Source organism: Gymnoscopelus braueri (genome assembly GCF_963280865.1).
Source record: "Gymnoscopelus braueri genome assembly, chromosome: 2".
Lineage (NCBI taxonomy): Eukaryota > Metazoa > Chordata > Actinopteri > Myctophiformes > Myctophidae > Gymnoscopelus > Gymnoscopelus braueri.
In genome coordinates, this window is record NC_137604.1 from 14,900,007 (window position 1) to 14,924,414 (window position 24,408).

Here is a 24,408-nt window from a genome sequence, read left to right on the forward strand (position 1 = left end):
ACACAACAGTTTGTGTAATTCACATCACAGGCAGCTACTTATGTATAGTTTAGTAATAGTAATAGTAATAGTTTGTTGATGTAGACATATTACAGACAAAGACAATGTTTAGTGTTTAGTATATTGAGATATCACAGAGAGAACATGACATTACACAAAATTAGCAATTGCACACACATGGGCAGATGGTCAAGAAAATGTATGCAGTCAAAACACTATCAACATTATTTTGACAAGTGAAGGCAGGACTTCCGCTCCATCCTATTCCAGTGTAAAAAGGCATGGGTTTCCGAGGCTAATTCCAGTGTGATTAAACATGGTGCAGTACCATCATAATACCCAAGAGGGCTCTCTTTATCTATTTATAGTTATAGTCATTTATGAATATGAGTGGTGCAATACCACTGGCAGCATCTAAGTACACAGTATATCCTCAGTGTTAACAGAGTAGGAGAGTAGGATTTTACTGTGAGTAATCACAATAAAGACTGACAACACTACTTTCAATGTAATGGTTAGCAATGCATGTATTCTGTCTGGAAGGTCATACACATACTGTATACAGTAATAGAACAAAATAAAACAAAACAGTAACTAATGCAAGGTAGCCCTCTGATTATCACAAGAGTTGACATAGCAGCAAATAAAGTGGAGCTAACTGTACATATTGGAATTAACAGCAAGTTGAAGCTTTGACTAGTTGAAAATATATATATATATATATCATTCACCACCTGTCCTTGAATTCAAACTTCTTTGCCAGGTTTTCACATTTGATTTGGTTTCACCTAAAACAAAATAAAACATTGTTTTCTTTTTCCACAATATTATTACATCTAGAGTATAAAGCTTGCATTTGTATTTGTTTCTGTGTAATGATATGGCAGTTGTTGATTCCTCGATTTATGCTGTAATGTGAAGAATCACCCACTTGAAATACAAGGTTATGTTGATGTTACAATACACAGCTGAATTCTGATTGCTTAAGGCAGGTTAATTCACAAATATATTAAGTACAATAAATATAAATTAAATACATGAATAAATAATACCACAATCCACACATCATGATTCATACAGTACATAATATCATGTATAAATAAATGTAAGAGATTAATACATACTACAATCCACAGATATATTAGGGAAGTTAAATCCAAAAAGAAAATTCTCCATCCACAAATATATTATGTTTGTGTTCTGTAAACCATCACCTATATACTGTAAATGGATCGTATCTTTTAATATATTTTTGTATTATTAGTAACTGTTTAAATGCTAATATCTTTTCAGACATTTAAACCGTTGAAGCTTTTTGAATTTGTGCATCTAGCCACATTCCTAGGAATCTGCAATGGTAATAGTCAAGCTTCACACGCGGAACAAGTATTCTTATTGTTCTTCAACGACACACATACAGGGCTTCACCAGCCATGGAGTTGGCTATCTGTGGCAGGTTGAGGATCTTTGCTAATGAATCTCATCATTACATTACATTACATTACATTACATTACAGTCATTTAGCAGACGCTTTTATCCAAAGCGACTTACAATAAGTGCATTCAACATAGGTAGGGAACAAAACTACTAATCACCAGAAGCATTAAGTGCATTCTCTTCTAAAACAAGCAACCAAGAGTATACCTAGCGCTAAAGTAAAAGTGCAATATATCAGTATACCTACTTTCATAAACAGATGAGACAAAATAGGAAAATCTAATGAGCAAGTGCTAAAACAAATAAGTGTATTGAATAAACAAGATCCAATAAAACAATAAAACAAGAGTTTGTACAACTAGTTAACAACAAGTAGGCAAGGCGAAGAGGAAGGGTAGTGTTTCCTGAAGAGGTGGGTTTTCAACCAGTGGCGAAAGATGGGCAGTGACTCGGCTGTCCTGACATCAGTGGGAAGTTCATTCCACCACTGTGGGGCCAGAACAGAAAAAAGTTGTGACCGTGTAGATCGGCCAGAAGGACCCTTGAGTGACGAGGCAATCAGTCGCCCGAGGTGGCCGACCAAAGTGGTCGGGCAGGGGTGTAAGCATCGACCATAGCCCGGAGGTAAGACAGAGCTGTTCCTTTCACTGCCTTATAGGCTAGCACCAGGGTTTTAAACTGGATGCGAGCCGCTACGGGGAGCCAGTGTAGAGAACGGAGAAGGATAGTTGTGTCGGAGAACTTGGGACGGTTGAACACCAGACGAGCCGCAGCTTTCTGAACAAGCTCCAGAGGTCTGATGGCAGATGCCGGAGCACCAGCAAGGAGGGAGTTGCAGTAGTCCAGGCGGGAGATGACAAGAGCCTGGATGAGCACCTGGGCTGCCTTCTCCGTGAGGAAGGGGCGAATCCTCCTGATGTTGTAGAGGAGGAATCTGCAGGACCGTGTCACTGATGCGATGTTTGCCGAGAACGACAGTTGATCGTCCAGGGTCACACCCAGATTCTTCGCAGTCCGAGTTGACGTCACCACAGCATTATCAATGGTGATGGCCATGTCTCGGTGTGGACAGCCCTTCCCCGGGAGGAACATCAGCTCGGTCTTGTCCAGGTTGAGCTTCAGGTGGTGCGTCGACATCCACTCCGAGATGTCAACCAGACAAGCAGCAATGCGTGCCTCCACTCCACATCATCTATGTTCACTTAATCAGACTAATTTGCGGATCCACTAGCAGCAATGCTTTTTCTTTTAGTTTTTTGTTAAATAACTTTGGAGATTGTGTTTTTGGGAATGTTACGGTGGTTAAAAATCACATAAAAATAAATTATACAAATTCTACAATCGTAAAAAAACAAACAAACAAAACCAGTTCAGGTCATTCTCCTGTTTATCAAGCTGTCGTTGGCGTCCCTTTACTCGCCTTTGGCTTCCAAAGGAGACTACAGTATGACATACAGCGATTCTCAACCTGCAGGTGAGAATCCGTGATGCCAATAAATAGGAACTTAAAAGCATACTATGTTAGTTCCACACTGATCCGAGCCGGAACGCAATCGATTGATCGATTAAAAATGTATAATCGATGCTCTGAAAAATGCGCACGGCCCACCCATCTGACCACTCAAGTGGTCAGATGGGTGGGCCGCGCACACTTTTCAAGATTACCAAGTGGGCCCTGATCGAGAAAGGTTTGAGAACCACAAAGATTGTTATGACATAGATGGAGTCATATCCTCTTAGTGTCACTGCTGTGTTTGGACTGGGTCTTCTTCTTGTCACCCCCCAGGCACCTCACCCCCTCCAGCAGCATGGGGGTTCCATGGTGAGGGTCTGAACGCAAAGTCGACAGGAGAGAGGGAGAGAAAATAATAGTCAAAACACAATCTGAATTTGTCTGTCTGACTTTGACAAAAGAAAAATCTACTCTGTCTGTGGAAACTTCAGAAACCCGCCTACCAGTGACATCATCGTTAGGCAGGTTTTTTTTTATTTCAAAGAAGATTTCTTTGAAAATATTTAGATTTTTATTAACGCAAGAACAATTGCTTCCATTATAGCATGCTACCTTTCCAGGAATAGAAAGCCTGCCGTTTCTATTAGCTTGGATTCTCCATCGATGATGTCACTGGTAGGCAGGGTTTCTGAACTGTCCACAGCCCTCCTCTGAGACACAGAGTGAGTAGACATGGTACCATATTATAATAAGCATTAGTGAGGACCAATTATATAAAGATATGTTGAAAATCCTTTAAGTAAAATTTTTAGGTACTTTTAGTTTAACAGAGTACTTTTGCTTACATAAAAGTATATTCTGGCCACCGACCTGGCCCCCTGCTATGACCCACTTATGAGTCACGACCCACTTTTTGAAAATCACATTCCCTTTTTGTTTGAACGATGAAAAGTAGACAACATTATATTTTCATGTAAATGGGCTTTGACAGTCTTTAGGGTTCATTCAACTCATGGGAACATCCTGATGTAAATCCTAATGTGTGTGTGTGTGTGTGTGTGTGTGTGTGTGTGTGTGTGTGTGTGTGTGTGTGTGTGTGTGTGTGTGTGTGTGTGTGTGTGTGTGTGTGTGTGTGCTAGTACCTACCCATGACTCTGGCCTGTAGTCGGACTCTCAGACTGCTGTCTCTTTTGCCTCTGGTCACCAGAGTGATTTCTTCCTGTAGCACCCCCTCCTGGTGAGTCCTGTACTCACACGACACCTTCAACCCTCCTGAAGACGAGAGAAAAACAAACAACTCTCTATTAGCTGGCCACACACACACACACACACACACACACACACACACACACACACACACACACACACACACACACACACACACACACACACACACACACACACACACACACACACACACACACACACACACACACACACACACTCCAACCATGTAATGTGTGTGTAAATCTCCTTTATCTACAAGAACTACACATTCCCCACTGATATTTGAATTCTCACAGCTGAGGATTCAAAGTGTTACTTGTGCATTCATATCTAATGTAAATGTATACGTGTGGATGTCATTTGGGAAGAATATCACTTGCAGAAGAATATACGTAGATATGAACGCATATTGTTTGGGTACAGTACATATTCTTCCTCACCATTGCCAGCAATGTCACCTCTGATTCTGTCTGTGATGCTATAAGAATAAGTCTAAGGTGACCCTTGATCTCATGATGGAGGTAAGACATCTCCTGCTGCCCTGCACTGGAAGTACAACAGAAGCCTGGAATCCATTTTTTTCCCTCCACTTTGCTTAAGTGAAGAAAAGAAAGTCAGTCTGGATTCCAGGCTAATACAATAGGCCTATGTCAGCGATTCCCAACCTGCTGGCCTGTGAGGATGTTGCAAGTTAATGATAATACAACATTAATATAAAAATCACACCCTGTGTGAAGTGGGCGGTGTCTTCCTAGCTAACCACAATACTGAATGGAGTCAACCAATATATATGCTTTGATCTGAAAGAGCCACTTAGTGTCAGCATGTGTCTTGCTAGCTAATCACAATACTGAATGGAGTCGATCAATCATGTACAAAAGATAAATACATTTATCTTTTGTAAAACACACTTTATGATGGACAAAACCATAACTTAAAAAAAACAATATTTTGGTTTTTTTTAAGTTATGGTTGCTTATATAGGGCTATGCACATGTGTCATGTGACACTGGCCAATCACAGTCCTGAATAGATTGTGATTGGCCAATCACAGCGCAGGATAATTGTACAAATTTCCAAACCTCACTTTTAGGGCCAGTTTCACTGCCCAAGATATTTGTACATTTTTCCAAATCTCACTTATAGGGGCGGTTTCACCGCCCAAAAATATATATATAATGTAAATGTAGTCATGGTATTTTTCTTTAAAATCTTGAAAATTACTTTTCATTCTGATACCAATAAATAAGAACTTAAAGTATAGAGCTTGAGGAACCGAATAGAACAGGGCGCCGCTTCTCCATTCAACTCAATGGACGCGGACGCCATGTTATATTCAGCTTTGAATGGTGTTCTCGTTCTCGATCGTTCTTAGTTCCATTGATCCAAGCCGGCACGCAATGGATTGATTGATCATTAAAATAAACATGCTCTGAATTGAAACTGCATACAGCCCACCCATCTGACCACTGCCGTGTTGAGTGGTCAGATGGGTGGGAGTCAGAGAAAAAGGTTGGGAGCCGCTGGCCTACAGTATGTACAGTACTGTAGCTGCATTGCATCTTTGGAAAAGATCCATCTTCTATCAATTAACATGTCGATGCCAATGTCAATAAAGCACTTAGAAGTGAAAGGAGGGGCAGAGAGGGACGGTCACGAGATAGAACGAGGGATTAGGGGGAGAGGACACGAGAGGAATGAAATGAAGAGGATAAAATGGAGGCGCGTGACCCTGTGTGTGCATATATTGAATTCTCTGGTAAAAGAGCAAACCTCTTACAGTTTAAATTATTTATTGACAGGAGAATGGAACCTTTCAACCTGGCGTCCCTGTGGCGACCTCACCAGAAATCTATGCTTAGAGAGACACTGGAAAATATTCTACTCACCAGAGGTACTTTATGTGTATATGTATGTTTATCTGTGTTTTTTTTTGTGTACATACATACTGTAAGTATTCTTGTGTGTGTGTGTGTGTGTGTGTGTGTGTGTGTGCGCGTGTGCGTGTGCGTGTGCGTGTGTGTGTGTGTGCGCGCGTGTGTGTACTTATGTGCACGTACACATGTGTGCATGCATCTATGCTACTGTGTATACGTGTATGTGTGTGTTTGCGTGCGTGCGTGCGCACTGTACATGTGTGCATGTGTCTATGCTTTTGTGTTTGCACTTCTGTGTGTGTGTGTGTGTGTGTGTGCGTGCGTGCGTGCGTGCGTGTGCGTGCGTGCGTGCGTGTGCGTGCGTGTGCATGCGTGTGCGTGTGTGTGTGCGTGTGTGCGTGCGTGTGCGTGTGCGTGCTTGCGTGCGTTTGTGCGTGCTTCTGTGTGCATATAATGCATATAATAGGAGCAGTAGTATTGATGAGTGGTCTCCTGGGATGCTGGTGAAAGTCTGATGAGGATAATGAGCCTAAGAAGACGGCTAACACCTGTCTATATGTGACCACTATGTTGAGCTTGTTGGCCAGAGAGAAGATGGGAAAACAACCAAGATCAAAGCAAACATTCTCTCACTTTTTAACCACGTCCTGGTCTATAACATTGTACAGTATTGTGGCACAATGTCTTTCACCACATGAACCCTAGCCTCCCTATTTTGTGGTGAACATTTGCCATAAATAGCAGGTCTACAAGCGTTGCGACACGACTATTTTCGGCAAAGAGATTTGGTATAGAGGGTCAAAAAGGAGCGGGGCCTAGCATGTAGCCCTATAGGGCCTCCGGTCAATGAAGTATAGGGTTTAAGGGCTTAAGGACAGGCTAGCTAAATGACCAAACACACTGGCCGACGTGCGCTGCCTTTTACCGTCCAGCGTGGAGGTGATGCGGTTGACCTTGAGACTGCTGGGATTGGAGGAGGGGAGCGAGCACAGCTCTCTGCCCAGTGTGGGGACATCAGGGACGGTGAACATAATCTGGTAACAGTGGTGGCTCCTCAAGAAGCCAGCCTGGAGAAACAGAAGGAGAGGGAGAGAGTTAACCCATTCAATCTGTAACCACTTCAACCATTATTGTATACTTTGGCTATTAAAAAATAGCAGATCTACAACGAGTGCCGCGCTTTTTGTACATCTGCTATTTTTGAAAAATTGTGTATTTTCTTTTGCAAATCTTTGAATATATGTATTTTAAATTGAACATTTTAAACTCAAATCTTTGCTTCTGGGGGGTCCCTGGAACAACATTGAGATGGGGGTCCGTGGCCAAATACATATCATTTTGTACATTTTTGAGCGGTGTAGCCGCTCCTATAAGTGGGGTTGGGACAGCTCATTAGTACACCCTTCGCTGTACTGTGATTGGCTGACTCTATTGGCTGACTCTATTCAGCACTGTGATTGGCTAGCGAGACACATGATGAAATTCATAACCTATAAATAGGACTACGCACTTCAAAACATTTTTTTTTTAAAAGTGAGCTTCCATCACTGTGATGACCACACCACTTACTTCACACTGGGTGTGATTTTTGGGCGGTGAAACCGCCCCTATATGTGAGGTTTGGACATCGACATTCGCTGCACTGTGATTGGCCACCATTGTACCCCCCCCACCTATTGTACCCCCCCAACCCTGCGCTGTGATTGGCCACCATTGTACCCCCCTAACCCTGCACTGTGATTGGCCACCATTGTACACTATGGTGGCCAATTCAGGACTATTCAGGACTGTGATTGGCTAGTGAACACATGACACACGTGCATAGCCCTATAAATAGGACTATGCACTTAAAAAAAACACATCTATGTTTTTTTTTAAGTTTTTTTTAAAAGCTTTTTTTTAACTATGCACTTAAAAAAAACACATTTATGGTTTTTTTTTAAGTTAGGGGTGTACAATGGTTGGTCCACAATACTACTTTTCTTTAAGTGAACTTCCATCACTGTGATGACCACTGTGACCACACCGCCCACTTCACACTGGGTGTGATTTTTATTTTGGTACATTTGTAGAATCCACAGAAGCAAAGATTTGGGTTAAAAACGTTCAATGAAATATAAAATATATATATATATATGTATTCAAAGATTTGCCAACATTTTCATGATTAAAAAAAAAAAAAGCAGATCTACAAGCTCATAGCGGGGCACTCATAGTGCCGCACCATGAGCTTGTATATCTGCTATTTTTGAATAGCCAAAGTATAATAAGATAATGGTTGAAGTGGTTAAAATGTGGCTAAAATGACAGATGCTTCGCCGGTCTGAATGGGTTAATAGGAGGCACGGAGACGAGGGAGCTAGAGACAGAGTGTGTGCGCGTGTGTGTGTGTGTGTGCGTGTGTGTGTGTGTGTGTGTGTGTGCGCGTGTGTGCGTGTGTGCGCGTGCGTGCATGTGTGCGCACGTGTCCACGTCTGTGGGGTATAAATAGATGGATGTAACATTATTCTTCTGCATTGGAGCTGAGAGCGTGATGGACTGCCTCTCTGTCTCAGCATCTATTTCTGCGACGGCCTTCCCCTCACCTCAGACCAGGTCCAGGACACTTATGTCTTATCAAAACATTGATATTTGATATGTCTCAAGGGCCGTGCACACTGAGCACTATTACTATAACTATACAAATATAGTTTAAAAATGTTTTTAAATAGTGGGTAAATGGTGCATTTATATAGCGCTTTTATCCAAAGCGCTTTACATAGATCGTGCATTACATTCACCCACTGATGGCGGAGGAAACCATGCAAGGCACCAACCTGCTCATCGGGAGCAATTAGGGGTTCAATGGCTTGCTCAAGGACACTTCGACACTAACTCTTCTGTAGGTAGGGCAGGTACTGTACTTTACCACTGCCCCGCCCGAGCACCCTTGCAGCTGTGTTTCTTATATCACGGTGTACTACTGTATAACGTCAGCCTGTCATGTTTTTACCCAATTGTAAGTTATTTAACCTGTACAGGAAAACAAACAACAAAATCGGCCTACAGGTTTCATTGTCAGACCTGAAGCCGATTCTACATGTCTCCTAAATCCCAACAGTTTTCTGAAAAACGTATGTTTCTATATCAGTGGTGCTCAATCTTTTTCATGTCAAGGACCCCCAAAATGATATGTATTTGGCCGTGGACCCCCATCAAAATATGTTGTTCCAGGGACCCCCAGAAGCAAAGATTTGAGTTAAAAATGTTCGCTTTAAAAATATATATATTCAAAGATTTGCACACATATTCACGAACTTTCAAAAATAGCAGATCTACAAGCTCGTAGCGCGGCACTCGGTGCCGCGCTATGAGCTTGTATATCTGCTATTTTTGAATAGCCCAAAGTGTAAAATAATGCTTTTTTGCTCAAATCTAAAAATGACACAGTTCCAGGTCTTAATGGATTAATGACTCTGTTCAGATTGTTAGATTGTTTAAAATATCACATAGGCGACTTGGTCGGTTCAGTATATTACCCAGGCCTACCTCAGACCCAGGTTTCTGGGTACAACACAAGCATTGATCGCTACAAAGGGGAAAGCCCTGGTGGGTCGATAGACGCACCTTAACCAGGTAGGTGCCATCTTTCTCTGAGATGGCGATGATGGATTGGTTGGACTGGTCGTCGCGCCGTGTCGGAGAGCCGGGTGGCACGTCATCATCAGGGAAATGCACGGTGCCTTTGGAGGTGGAACCTAATCCGGCAGAAAACACGAACGCACACACACAAACACACACACGCGCGCACGCACGCACGCACGCACGCACGCACGCACGCACGCACGCACGCACGCACGCACGCACATACACACACATACACACACATACACACACATACACACACACACACACACCTTGTATCACCATATGTTTTTTCGTAAATTAATGTCCTATTTTATACTAGGGCACTGTTGTATGACAGTAAAGTAGTGAAAATAGCTGACTCAAGCTCTGTGAGCTTGTAGATCAGCTATTTTTTTTTTTTTTTAATACGTTTGACCATTTCCGTCTATGATGATGGTGGTACCATATCGTCGCCATCTTGCAGAAACCTCCAAATGTCCAAAAACGTTAATTTTCAGGAAATGGAGAAAAAAAATGAACCTGTGATCAAATGGATCACAAGCTCTTGTTAATACTTCCCATTGGTTCAATATTTATTACATTTTAAAAACAATTTCACTTTTCCTAACTCTGAAAACTTAAGCCTAACTCTGAAAACTTTTTTTTAATATAAAAGATTATGAAACAATTTGTGAGGACCAGGAAGATGCACCTAACAATGTCTATTTCTGAAATTCCTCTACTTGTGGGGACATTTGGCTCTCACAAGTATAGACACACACACACACACACACACACACACACACACACACACACACACACACACACACACACACACACACACACACACACACACACACACACACACACACACACACACACACACACACTAGCACACATACACTAACACACTAACACACTGCAATACCTACCTTTTCGTCCTGTTGCCATGGCAATGTGGCTAGGAAGCGGGAAATGCCAGACAACGCCTCGTTGATGTCATCATCAACCTCCTGGAGAGAGAGAGAGAGAGAGAGAGAGAGAGAGAGGAGAGAGAGAGAGAGAGAGAGAGAGAGAGAGAGAGAGAGAGAGAGAGAGAGAGTGTGTGAGAGACAGAGACACAGAGACAGAGAGTCAGTGTTGAATGTAGGCCAATTGTTGCATAATGAGCTTCAAACCAGGCTGAGATTGAGTTGTTGTTGTTTTTTGTATGAAGTATGTATGACAGTGAATCATCAATATGATGTGCAGAGTGTGAACCATGTGGGAGTCACGGCTCCTCTTAAAAACACATCAGTTCTATAGTCACTGGTCATTGTTTTTGCCACTATTATGCTATGTATGTGCATATTGTTTTATGTAGCTGTACATTATGTTACAGTAATGACTGTATAACATCATCTTATGTTGTAGGTTTATTAAATGGTTTATTTTAGTTCATGAGCACATTACTCATCTTTGATTGCTGTGTTGCGTTTACATTAGACGCGGACGTTTCTTATTTGTGCTGAAATGATTGTGTTCTCTTGTATTCGACCATGTCTTACAGGTGATGTTTGTTTTTTGTCATTGAGGTACACATGTGCTGACACACAGCAGTACTGAGGCATGCAAAAAGTGAGCTCCCCTGAAAGCCTGGTATTGATCTTACACACTGATCTTTGCATTGATTGATCTCAAGCTTGCAACAGCCCCCACCCTTGTAATTACCTTGAGAAAAAAAAAGAACTCTTGAGAGACTAGTCCTGGCATTTAACTGAAAATATTGAAAATTAAACAAATTGACCGTGCCAGCCTCCATTAGTGTTGAATGTATTGGCAACACTAGTTTTCAAACAAGTATTGCCTGGCAATTGACAATACTACTTTTTCACAGATCATATGCTTTTTTCATTTTTTTTTATTTAGAAGACTTGATTAACCACTTGCACTGTTGTTGTAACTAGACCTTGGCTCCCTGGTCAATATTATTTTGTTTTATTTAGTTTTCCGCAAAGTACTCTGACCATGACGCTGTCCATGGTGCTGAATGGCACATGCCAGAGAAGAGAAGAAGCCTACAGAACCATCATTGTAGAGGGTGAGACTGTATTTGAAAGCTTACTTTGTCTCAAGTGATGTGCATGTATGCACACCTCTAGAGTTTAACTGGAAAGGTTTTCAATATTTACAATTGAGATGTAATTTATGTTACACCGTTTGTTGTGTTATTTACAAGATGTTTTGGCCACCAATGAGCATACGTGTCTTGGAGAATTCTATTTAATGATGATGTCAGACTGTTGTACTGTAATAGCATGTCAGGTGACCTTGCCAATGAGGTTTTGCTGAACTGGTGCCAATGAAAGCACTTATCAAGAATGTATGTGTATATGTGTGAATTTCAACATAGTTATTAATAAATAGCCTACTTTGTACATTCATGAGTCAAGGTATAATGGGACACTTACATTTCCACATAATACACTAGGCCTATATACAGTACTCAATATTAAGTAATTAATTTCTGCCCTTATGACACTTAAACTATTTGGATCAAAACGTAGGGTTTTGGGTCGAAGAAGGTTGGCAATAAAATAGTGATGGAAACTAAGAATTTGGCCATTTGTAATCTTTAGTGGTAGACAGTAACTAAATACAGAGCACTGCACTTACAGTTTGAGTCTTTTTTTGTATTATTATTTTTTACTTTAACTCCACTACATTTCCAGGTATCCAAGGGATCCAAACTTTAAAAAATATATATTAGGAATGAACCACTTAAGCCTCATTGCAAATGTAGTGAAAATAGCTGATCTACAAGCTAACATCACAGTGCCATGCACTGTGAGCTTGTAGATCTGCTATTTTCTTGAGTAGGCTATGTAGGCCTATTCTTTGCCCAGCACTGGTAGTCTTGTACAGTTAAATGAACACTACACACCTCCCCTGCAATGCAGTTGCATCTCCCCAGCCAGGGGGACGCGCCTCACACTTACTGTAGCCTATAGCAAAACCCTAATGTGTGAGTGAGCTAAATGAGATGGTATTTCCCTCGCTAAGCCAAAGCACATACATTATTTATTGTTTTACTTTACTTGAGTTGAGTTGAGTATTTCCAATTTCCAATACTTTTACTTCCACTACATCTCAGAGGCAAATATTGTACTTTACACTTACTTGAAAACTACTAGTTACTTTGTAGATTCTGATTATTATTACAAAACTTACATTAACCACTTCAGCCCTACATACATTTCGGCCATTTGAAAATAGCCGATCTACAAGCTCACAATGCTTGCATCAGGATGCATTGTGAGTTAATTGTAGATCGGCTATTTTCAAAAGATTTTTTATACATTTCATACATTTGAAAACTTGTGAAATGGGTCTGCATATAATGAGTAGCCTACTTTCTACTTTTAAAAAACATTGTAACAGAGTATTTCTACATTGATTGCAGTATTGAACGTTTAAAAAAGTGAGCATACTTTTTCCACCATTGACAGCTATATCCTATCGGCAAATTCATCTTAGTGTTGTGTTTGATATTGTGCGGTGAGGAGAGCCCACGGTGATGCAGACAGGCGCACACACAACCATAATATATCGCGAGGCAAGTCAGGCAACACCCATTGATTCAGCAAAAAGCTCTCCCATGTTATTTAACTGCAGCATTCAAAACAACGTTATGAACGCACTCACCACATCGGAGATGTGCTCCTCGATATTTGTAGCAGCACACACAATAATCCATGTAATGATGTTAGGCTATAGGCTACTTCCAGCAGCAGGGTGCGCTTCCGACGAGTGTCCACCCCTATGTGCACCTTACTGCCCACAGAGAGAGAGGGGGGTAGAGAGAGAGAGAGAGAGAGAGAGAGAGAGAGAGAGAGAGAGAGAGAGAGAGAGAGAGAGAGAGAGAGAGAGAGAGAGAGAGAGATACATTTATAAAAACATTAGGAGACCAAAAGAGGAGGTAAATGTACATTTCCATCCAAAGGAGGTGTCATTCACTGCCGCCGTTTTTGTTTTTTCTCTCCTTTGTACATAATAGTGTTTTGTATTTGTTGATGACATTGTTATTGTAAATTTGTTATGCTATGTTGATGAATTGAATACAGAGGACCACAATGGAAACAACTTTTTTGTATTACCCTTTTAGACCCATCATGTGCTGTTTACATTTCTAACCAATTAAGTATTCAATCAATCAATCAAAGGCACTGGGTGGGGGCAAATTCAAGGCACTGAAGGCAGTGAAATCATTATTCTAGATGGCTATGGACTCGTATACCTGTAGCATGACACTGGCCAAAAGATGGCAGTGCACTCCAGGGTATAGATTCAGAAGACTAGTTTATACCTTGGCATAATTCCTACACTAGTCTTCTACAACACAGTCTCACTCCCAAGAAGGCACATATTGCCTTTTGGTCAGAACCCCAGGAAGGCAATATTATGTGTCACTGACACATACACCTGGGGAGGCTGCGTTGCAACAAACAGGACAGTCTAGCAACATTCAAATACATCTGGGGTCCCGTCTAACACTGAAACATGACTGTCAAGCGTCATGTGAACCATGGCTAGGGTCCCGTCCTATCACGGGTCATCTCGACTCTGTTGTGTAACTGCTTTGTTTTGTACAAGCCCAATTGTTAATGTGTCCAACTGTTGTATTCTGTTTCTGTTTGCCTGTGATGTCTGTCACAGCATGTTGCAGGGTTCGCGTCGCGTTCCCGACGACCTTAGCTGCGTATCTAAGGTCTATTTCCTGTCAGTCTCTACTGTAGCCTACTATCAATAATGGCAAAAAACTAAAAAAAGATAGTCACCGTAATGGAAACAAATAGTTTTGTTTTGTTTTGGTAACTGGTAGAACTTGATCTCCTCCTGACCTCAAGTAGGCTACTGTAACTGTAACACTGTCCTCTAAAAAGCCAGCAGTGGTGGAAAAAGTACTCAATTGTTTTACTTAAGTAAAAGTATCAATATACTCAAGTATTCAATGTAGAAATAATCTGTTACAAGTAAAAGTACGGAATTCAAAATTTACTTGAGTAAAAGTACAAAAGTATTGGTATCAAAATTTACTTAAAGTAGGCCTACCAAAAGTAGAAAGTACTCATTGTGCAGAATGAAGTTTTCAAATATATGAATTGTATAAAAATCTTTTGAAAATATCAGATCTACTTGTGAGCTTGTAGATCGGCTATTTTCAAATAGCCGAAATGTATATAGGGTTGAAGCGGTTAATGTATGTTTTGTGATAATAATCAAAATCTGCAAAGTAACTAGTAACTAAAGTTTTCAAATAATTGTAGTGGAGTAAAAGTACAATATTCGCCTCCGAGTTGTAGTGGAATAGAAGTAAAAGTACTGAAAACTGGAAATACTCTAGTAAAGTAAAAAATAGCTCAAAATTGTGTGTGAGTAAGCAGGCTTTACACCACTGAGCAATCTCTATAATAACCATATATGACACGCACCCACTCACCTCTGCACTCTGGCCCATATTACTTGTAATGTGATGTGACAATAAAGTTTGATTCTGATTCTGATTCTGAGCTTTAATTACCACTTGTGAAGGGAGAGTAAAGTTGAAAATAGGCATAGTCACATGAAAATAAAACAGATATAGAGCAGCCACTTGGGAAACGGAAGGTTCTGAACTATAATGTATTATAGTTCAGAAAGCATAAAAGCAGGCTGCTGTCTCTTGTCTTATACAACCCACTGTGCTCTGACCTCTGATCGTTTATCATTCCCACTATTAATTTATGTGTGATGGACCAGCAAAGCAAGAAACTGATAGGGTTCTTGTCTAACAACATAAACCAGGTCCACCTGAGTTACTTCACTATTTGAGAACAAAGTCAAATATGTTTGGCATAGCATAATGTACTATAATATATAATCAACACATCACACATCTAAAGTTTATAAGGAGATTTACAGAGCACGAGTTGTCTCTTTATCAGAATAGTTTCACTGGCCTGTAGAAGAGGAAGTGGGAGGAGGTTCAATATATACAAGTCATTCCAAAGACAAAGAAATTAGTTTAATAGGAGAAAATGATGTCACATGATTATGATAATTAAGTAGCAATATATCATTTTTGGCATGAGCCGTAACATGCAATTTTCCAAAATGTATAGAATGAATAATCATATTAAAGTTTTGCAGATTTCTTGACTTAGATATATCTCATTGTCAAAGCTTTGTCATTCATTGGGTAATACATTTTCCTTTCTTTAAAACTGCCTTCCCTACTTCTGCTGCATTAATGTTCTTGAAAACAACTCCAGCAGAAGCTTCTTTAGTGGGAGCTTCAAAGCTCCCTTCTCTACCAAACGCTGCTGCAACCCCTAATACACCCCCTATTGCACACCCTACTGCTGCACCAGTTGGGCCGAACATGAGTCCAATAGAAGCTCCAAGTCCAACATAAGCAGCCACAAGTCCAAAATTCATGAATTTGTTTGCTATCTCAGCTTTCTCTCTTGCTTCTTTTTCATATTGTTCTTTCAACATATTCATTGCTTCTTTCAGAGCTTCTCCCTTATATTTTGTCTTCAGATCTTCTTCCTCTTCATGTCTCTTCTCTTCATTTGCTTTAAGAATTCTCTGTTTCTCTTCTTCTATGGCTTTCTCTGCTTCTTGGAACATCTCGTTGGTGTAGTGGCTTCCTCCATTCTTCAGCACCATGTTGTTGATTTTCTCCAGTAGCCCAGTGACCTGAGAGGGATCCTTGGATTTGTTGTTGAAGACATGATAGCCACCTTCACATTTGCTGATTAATTCTTGCAGTTTTGGAGTATTTTTCACAATTTCTTCAACTTTTTCATCCTCAAGTTGGTCACCATGAGTGAGGAGAATCATGGTGTACTTAGTTGACGTTTGGCCAAATACTTTCTGAATCATTTGCACAGTTTCCTGCTCCTCTTCTGTGAATCTTCCCAGTTTGATCACAATCAGGAACACATGGGGACCAGGAGCAGATAAACAAATACACTGTTTGATCTCTGCAAAGGTTTTGTCTTCACTGAACTTGGTGTCAAACAAGCCTGGTGTGTCAACAACAGCGACATTTCTACCATCCACTTCACCTCTGGCCTTCTTACAGTTCACTGTCACAGATTGAGCAGCAAACTTGCATTCAAAAACTTTAGAACCCAGGATGGTGTTTCCAGTGGCGCTCTTTCCAGCTCCAGTCTTCCCAACCAGCACAATCCGAGTGTCTTCATCATTTAATTTGAGAGCTGGTGGATTAGAATTATATGGTTATAAACACTAAACTTTGAAGTTTCCAAAATTATAGGACATATTTTATTGTTTTATGTCATACATACCTTCACATGTCTTTGAATCTTCACTCATGTCTGGTTTTGAGGTTATTACTGCTTTTCTCACAGAGAGAGAGAGAGAGAGAGAGAGAGAGAGAGAGAGAGAGAGAGAGAGAGAGAGAGAGAGAGAGAGAGAGAGAGAAAGAGAGAGAGAGAGAGAGAGAGAGAGAGAGAGAGAGAGAGAGAGAGAGAGAGAGAGAGAATTGTGGTATTATAAATCTGCATATGAAGACAGATGCTTTTAAGTCCACTCCGTACAGTAGATTCAACTTTAGAGGGTCAATTTATTATCCCTTTCAAGGTAGTGGGGACACGCCCTTCAGACACCTACATATATGGGTCACAGCACAATTTACGGTACACTAATTTGACATAATAAGCCGTTATTACAAATAATGTGTTTCTTATTAGCAATAATGTTTTTTTTATTAGAAAGAAATAAACGTTGTTATACCCTTATTTTCCACTATTATCCTTTAATTATGTTCTAATTAGAAATTGAATGAAACGTACCAAAAGGTGTTATTAGAAATGGTGTTCTCTGCTATTAGACAGAAACAAACACAGTTATACTTTAATTATGGAACATAATTCCTAGAGGCTAACAAAGCCTAATAAGACCTAACAAAGCCTAATAAGACCTAACAAAGCCTAATAAGAACCCCGCAACTACTAACTACACAATGTGATGTTAGGCTAGCTACTATTAGTCTACTGTAAGGGTTTCGTTAGAACAAATGTGTTCTTTATTAGGCCTTTATTTAATGTTATTTCCACTTACTTCAAGTTACTTTACATATAGTTACAACAAAACTGTACCGTAAATTGTACATCAGCCATTCCGGGCTAACTTCATGACACATTATATTCTTCCTACCTTTTTTGCTTAATGAAAATTATTATGTGTGTAACCCCTGGGTAATTTCCCCAGCGTTAATATGTGCCTATTTCAAAACCTTATAGTAGGCAGGCAATTTAATAAGTCAACAGGTCTTTAGAAGCTAGTACCACTTTAAGAGATCAGTCTAACTTGTAGCTCCGACGGAACCTCTCCCTCCGCTGTATAGCTCCGAGATGAGGTTCCTCGTTTCTCGGTGCCGTTTTAGCAGAACGTTGTCGCACATTTTCCACTTTACATGTTTCTTACCCCTTTCTGCACATTGTATCCAAAAAGTAAAGGTTTTCTGCCATGCTCTCAGATGTTTTAAGTTCTAGCGCACAATAAAATCTAGCCAACGAGTTGAAAAAAGTATTTAATTTGCCTCTGTCCTTATCCGGTTTTTAAGACATTGCGCAAGAGTTGCGCCCGTAGAGATAACATTACTGATTCCCCTACTGGTCAAATGTTGAATTGCATCTTCTAATGCAAAATATTATGGAACCGGCTGAGGACAGAGGCGAATTAAATACTTTTTACAACTCGTTGGATAGATTTTATTGTGCGCTAGAACTTATAATATCTGAAAGCATGGCAGAAAACCTTTACTTTTTGGATACGATGTGCAGAAAAGGGTAAGAAACATGTAAAGTGGAAAATGTGCGACAATGTCCTGCTAAAACGGCACCGAGAAACGAGGAACCTCATCTCGGAGCTATACAGCGGAGGGAGAGGTTCCGTAGGGACTATCTAACTTGTTGACTGATTGGTCTTTATGACGGTCCATCACTTTTCCAAGCATATGATTGGTTGGGGGCGGGACGTCCTGGGATGTGTGCGTGCTTAGCCAATTTTAGAGGGAGAGGTTTTGGTGTGTGTGTCTGAAGGACTCACATAGTGTATTTAAACGGGAGCATTACGTGACAATCGTACCACTTAGTGCATAAGTGATGAATGAGTTTACTCATCTGTATTGATAGTGTTTAATATTTATCCTGTTTGGAGTCAAGACGAGTCCTGGTTTTAACGTTACTGTAGTAAGCAGGCGTCTCGAGTTACACTGTTGTTAGCCTCTCATGCTAGCTGAGCTAACGTCTAGTGTGAGAAGCAACACCGGGATCGTTTTGGAATATAAAGACTTTCGGACACTTGTTTTATGTATTTTATTCAACGTTTGTCAGAGAAATGTATTATTGTTAATTGTCAAGGTTTGTTTTAGTGTACTTAATTTTTTCCCCCCTAAAGTGCTTAAAAGAAATGTGTCCATAATACTGGATTTCATTGTCAAAATGGCTTATTTTGCAGTGAGTGAAAATAAAATAATAAGCTGCAGCAATTGTTTCAATGTATTAAGCTTTCCGAGTTGATGTTATGATCTATACAGCAACCAGCCAAGGGTGTGTTTAGGCTATTTTATCTTCACCTAGCCAAATGTATTGAGAAAGTAGCCTAAGTTAATGTGCCTCATGTTTTATAATATGTAATAGTGAGCAGTATAGCATTCATGTGCAATGGGCTTCCATAACATTTCTGGAGCAGGTAAGTTATTTGGAAGTAGGCCTACAGTTTGTCAGAAATTAGACTAATAATCAGCGAATATTGATATATAACGAGCATGCATTCTCCTTTCATGACGTTAGCATGGACTGGCTGGTGTACAATTTACGGTACAGTTCTGTAGTAATGAGAAGTAATTTGTTCCTAATAACAACATAATAATTTTTGTTAAGTAAAAAGGTGGGCAGAAGTATAATGTGTCATGAAGTTAGCCCGGAATGGCTGATGTACAATTTACGGTACAGTTCTGTAGTAATGAGAAGTAATTTGTTCCTAATAACAGCATAATATTTTTTATTAAGCAAAAAGGTAAGCAGAAGTATAATGTGTCATGAAGTTAGCCCGGAATGGCTGATGTACAATTTACGGTACAGTTCTGTAGTAATGAGAAGTAATTTGGTCCTAATAACAACATAATAATTTTTATTAAGCAAAAAGGTAGGCAGAAGTATAATGTGTCAAGACGTTAGCACGGAATAGCTGGTGTACAACTTACGGTACAGTTCTGTAGTAATGAGAGGTAATTTGTTCCTAATAAAAACATAATAATTTGTATTAAGCAAAAAAGGTAGGAAGAATATAATGTGTCATGAAGTTAGCACGGAATGGCTGATGTACAATTTACGGTACAGTTCTGTTGTAATTATATGTAAAGTAACTTGAAGTAAGTGGAAATAACATTAAATAAAGGCCTAATAAAGAACACATTTGTTCTAACGAAACCCTTACAGTAGACTAACATCACATTGTGTAGTTAGTAGTTGCGGGGTTCTTATTAGGCTTTGTTAGGTCTTATTAGGCTTTGTTAGGTCTTATTAGGCTTTCTTAGGTCTTATTAGGCTTTGTTAGCCTCTAGGAATTGTGTTCCATAATTAAAGTATAACTGTGTTTGTTTCTGTCTAATAGCAGAGAACACCATTTCTAATAACACCTTTTGGTAAGTTTCATTCAATTTCTAATTAGAACATAATTAAGGGATATTAGTGGAAAATAAGGGTATAACAACGTTAGTTTATTTCTAATAAAAAAACATTATTGCTAATAAGAAACACATTATTTGTAATAACGGCTTATTATGTCAAATTAGTGTACCGTAAATTGTGCTGTGACCCATATATGTTTACATTTGTCCCCAGTCAGTAGGATACAGATTTGTATTCATCTCGACAAAAGCAATACAATTTGCATGCAAAAATTACATTTCATTTAGTAAGAAAACCTTTTCTGTGATTAATTATTCAAATATATTACAAATAAAGATACCATATTTTGCAGTTTCACAGATTAATTTTAATTTGGAAGAAAATCAACTGCTGCCATTAACATCAATTAAAGAGCTAAAGTCACACTTAAGCCACAGAGGTCAGTGTCTTACCTGCTTCAATGTTGAAATCTTAATGTAGGTCTGGAGAGACAGAGGAAGTATAAAGAGAGGCTCCGGCATCTACCTGACATTTTATACATTACAGTCTGCAAGTCCTTTGATGGGTGGAGCCAGATATCTATGGTGTTTACAAGAAGCAGGGCCATATTTATTTTCAATTCTGTGAGTGGATGAACGGCAAAATAACTGTTCAATGTCTGTTCTGGCTCTTTCCATCAAATATAATATTAATATGAATAATAATAATATTAGTCATAATAATAATAATAATGATAAGGGTAATGATAATGATAATGATAATGATAATGATAATGATAAGGGTAATGATAATAATAATAATAATAATAATAATAATAACAATAATAATAATAATAATAATTCAGAGAATCAACTCACACAACACCCATCAGTAACAGTTTCTTTCTACAGGCAGAGATATAGAACAGCTGACGTGCACCACGTTGCACCACACATAATACATGACACTATAATTTAACTGAACTGAACTGAACATTCCTTGAATTTATAGATAGAAATTCACTTTGCAATGATTAATAATTAAGACATCATCAGTAATATAGAGATAATAATAGAATAATAGAGGCATATCTGAATCCGAATGTGTTATTTAATACCAGACATATCAGCGAGTTCTCAACACACACATTTAAATTTCTTTATTTGGATTTTCAGTTTAAGACATAAATCATGTCAAAATCCAAATATATCAGTGTCAAAAGGCTCATGGAGTGTCACTGACACCCAATCAATCCTGAGTGAATGGCAGCTTGTTCACTGGTCACGCACAGGTGTGGGAGGTTATAGGTAATCACTCACTTCCTCATGGCTACATCACCAAGCCAAACCATAGCTGCCTGTCGCCTCCCAAACCTCCTGAACCAGCTCCATTCTGCAGCCCTCAAATAACCATGTGCGATGTAGTCGTGTTTTATTCAGCTTTGGTTTTGGGAATGGTACGGACATTAAAAATAATTATACAAATTCCAGCATTGTAAAAAAAAATAACAAACAAAACCAGTTCAGGTCATTCTCCTGTTTATCCAGCTGTCGTTGACGTCCCTTTACTCTTTTTTGGCTTCCAAAGGAGACAGGGTGACTGTTCTCAACCTGTGGGCCAATTAGATACTGATAAATAGGAACTTAAAAGTATACTATGTTAGTTCCATTGATCCAAGCCGGAACACAATCAATTGATCAATTAAAAATAAACCTGCTCTTAAAAGGTACGTGGCCCACCCATCTGATCCATGGGGTCATCAACATTTCCGTAAACGGACAAACCTGTCCTTGGCAAGCCTTGTCCATGTCTGTGGCACATGTTGTATTTTGGTTATAATGTGTACATAACCGATCCTAAATATTAAAAAAAAAATATATATATGATTAGTTTGAATGATTTTAGCGACTCGTAGAGTGTCGGGATGACTTGCTCATTTATATGTTGCAGGAGATTTGTTGTGTTGGTACCCATACATGATTGCATCAGGTGAGGAGGATGCAAGACAAGACAGACAGCTAGAAGTAATGTTTGCTAATAGCTGCCTTCATTCTTTCATTGTTCCACTGGCATACCTTACATCATACCACCTACGTATGGTCTAAGACTTTCTCATCAACATCGAATACTTGTTCACCTTAACGGAAACCACAACTCTTGAAACTAACAAATGAGTGGGGCAGTGTGAATTAACACAGCATTGACCCTGGCAGTGTTTGGGAACAGACCTCATGAGTCAAAAGACATAGTATACAACACATCATTTTTTATGGGAAAATTGAATTGCAACAACTATGCAGTAAGTGAACAAAGGGAACTTGGAAAGACACTTTCTGACAAACCATAAATCATTTGACGAGACCTTTCCAGCAGACAGAGAACTGAGAAAAAGGAACTGAAATCTCAGCCATATGTATTTGTGTACCATACATGGAACTGGATAGAGCTCTCTCATCATTATTCTACTGTAAGTATTTGTCTCATCAGCCAGAACTGCACAGTGATGGTGAAGAAAGAGAACTTGGAAAGACACTTGCAGACAAACCACACGTCATTTGACGAGACCTTTCCAGCAGACAGAGAACTGAGAATAGGAACTGAAATCTCAGCCATGTGTATTTGTGTAACATACATGGAACTGGATAGAGCTCTCTCATCATTATTCTACTGTAAGTATTTGTCTCATCAGCCAGAACTGCACAGTGATGGTGAAGAAAGAGAAGTTGGAAAGACACTTGCGGACAAACCACATGTCATTTGACTAGACATTTCCAGCAGACAGAGAACTGAGAATAGGAAACTGAAATCTCAGCCATGTGTATTTGTGTAACATACATGGAACTGGATAGAGCTCTCTCATCATTATTCTACTGTAAGTATTTGTCTCATCAGCCAGAACTGCACAGTGATGGTGAAGAAAGAGAAGTTGGAAAGACACTTGCGGACAAACCACATGTCATTTGACTAGACATTTCCAGCAGACAGAGAACTGAGAAAAATAAATAAACTAAGGAACTGAAATTGCAACCATTGCCATAAAATATCAAGTCAAGTGCAATCATCAGTATGTTAATCATATATAATGTTTTTATTATTGTTTGATGTGCATTACACTTTTTTTCATAATAATACATATTAAACTATATTGACTTATTCTCTTTGCATTATTTGAATTAAGGATCCATAATAAGATGAAAGGGCAGTGGCTAAATAGATCTCATGCCCACAATGAAAATGTTGGGGCACAGAAGGGGCCTCAACTTTCTTGAATTAGCACTCACGTCACAAATGTGTTTCGTTGTGAGCTTGTAGATCGTACATACATACATACATACATACATACATACATACATACATACATACATACATACATACATACATACATACATACATACATACATACATACATACATACATACATACATACATACATACATACATACATACATACATACATACATACATACCATTTGCAGGCAGGTGTGTGCCAGTCACAGGTGTGACACCTGAGCATGGGTCCTGCAACTTTGACATCTGTCATTGGTACTGTTGTGCAAATCTTGCCTGTAAATCTCTAGAAGAAAACCTATTGTTCCTCAGTGAAGCAAGGGTGAGGAACCGGTCTTCTTGGGTTGTTCTCTTCCTTTGACTTCACCAGTCTCACACAACTTGGTCCTAAGTTTGGAAATGGTACCAGGGCTGACACCAAATAATGCTGACACTCTGCATAACGGAACACCAGCTTCCCCTTGCCCTATTGCATAAATGGTGCATTTATTTAGCACCTTTATCCAAAGCAATTTACATTCACATACCAATGGCAGAGGAAACCATGCAAGACACCAACCTGCTCATCAGGTGCAGTTAGGGGTTCAGTGTCTTGTTCAAGGACACTTCAACACTAAGCTAGGGGAGGCCGGGATCGAACAAGGAAACTTCTGTTTCCCAAGTGGCTGCTCTATACCTCATGAACTACAGCTGCTTACTGTATATAATAGCCTACCTACACCACATGATACTGGGAGCTGTGGTAGCCTCGCGTGGCCAGACAATATCACACGACACACTGCGTGGATATTAGTCTGGTTCCTATCAACGATAGATTTTTTTCCAAGGGGCGGTTACAAAAAGATCCAAACGGAC

The 24,408-nt window shown here is 39.6% G+C and overlaps 1 protein-coding gene across 3 annotated transcripts; it reads right to left on the minus strand.

Annotated features, from left to right (window-relative positions):
* Nucleotides 1-3,111: 3,111 nt before the first annotated feature.
* On the minus strand, nt 3,112-20,774 carry LOC308103522 (adipose-secreted signaling protein-like). Of its 3 annotated transcripts, XM_080453522.1 has the most exons (8): nt 20,739-20,762; nt 16,936-16,983; nt 13,286-13,414; nt 10,534-10,614; nt 9,602-9,732; nt 6,921-7,062; nt 4,038-4,163; nt 3,112-3,268 (listed from the first exon to the last, which is right to left on the minus strand). In XM_080453522.1, exons 4-8 carry the CDS (start codon nt 10,550-10,552, stop codon nt 3,165-3,167), a joined length of 522 nt encoding a protein of 173 aa, XP_080309648.1. In that variant the 5' UTR covers nt 10,553-10,614; nt 13,286-13,414; nt 16,936-16,983; nt 20,739-20,762; the 3' UTR covers nt 3,112-3,164. The 3 variants fall into 3 exon arrangements, with proteins under 3 accessions (XP_080309648.1, XP_080309646.1, XP_080309647.1); XM_080453520.1 differs by lacking the exons at nt 3,112-3,268; nt 4,038-4,163; nt 6,921-7,062; ... (1 more) ...; nt 10,534-10,614; nt 13,286-13,414 and adding an exon at nt 15,623-16,845 and having other exon boundaries at nt 16,936-16,986; nt 20,739-20,774; XM_080453521.1 differs by lacking the exons at nt 3,112-3,268; nt 4,038-4,163; nt 6,921-7,062; ... (1 more) ...; nt 10,534-10,614; nt 13,286-13,414 and adding an exon at nt 15,623-16,845 and having other exon boundaries at nt 20,739-20,773.
* Nucleotides 20,775-24,408: the final 3,634 nt, after the last annotated feature.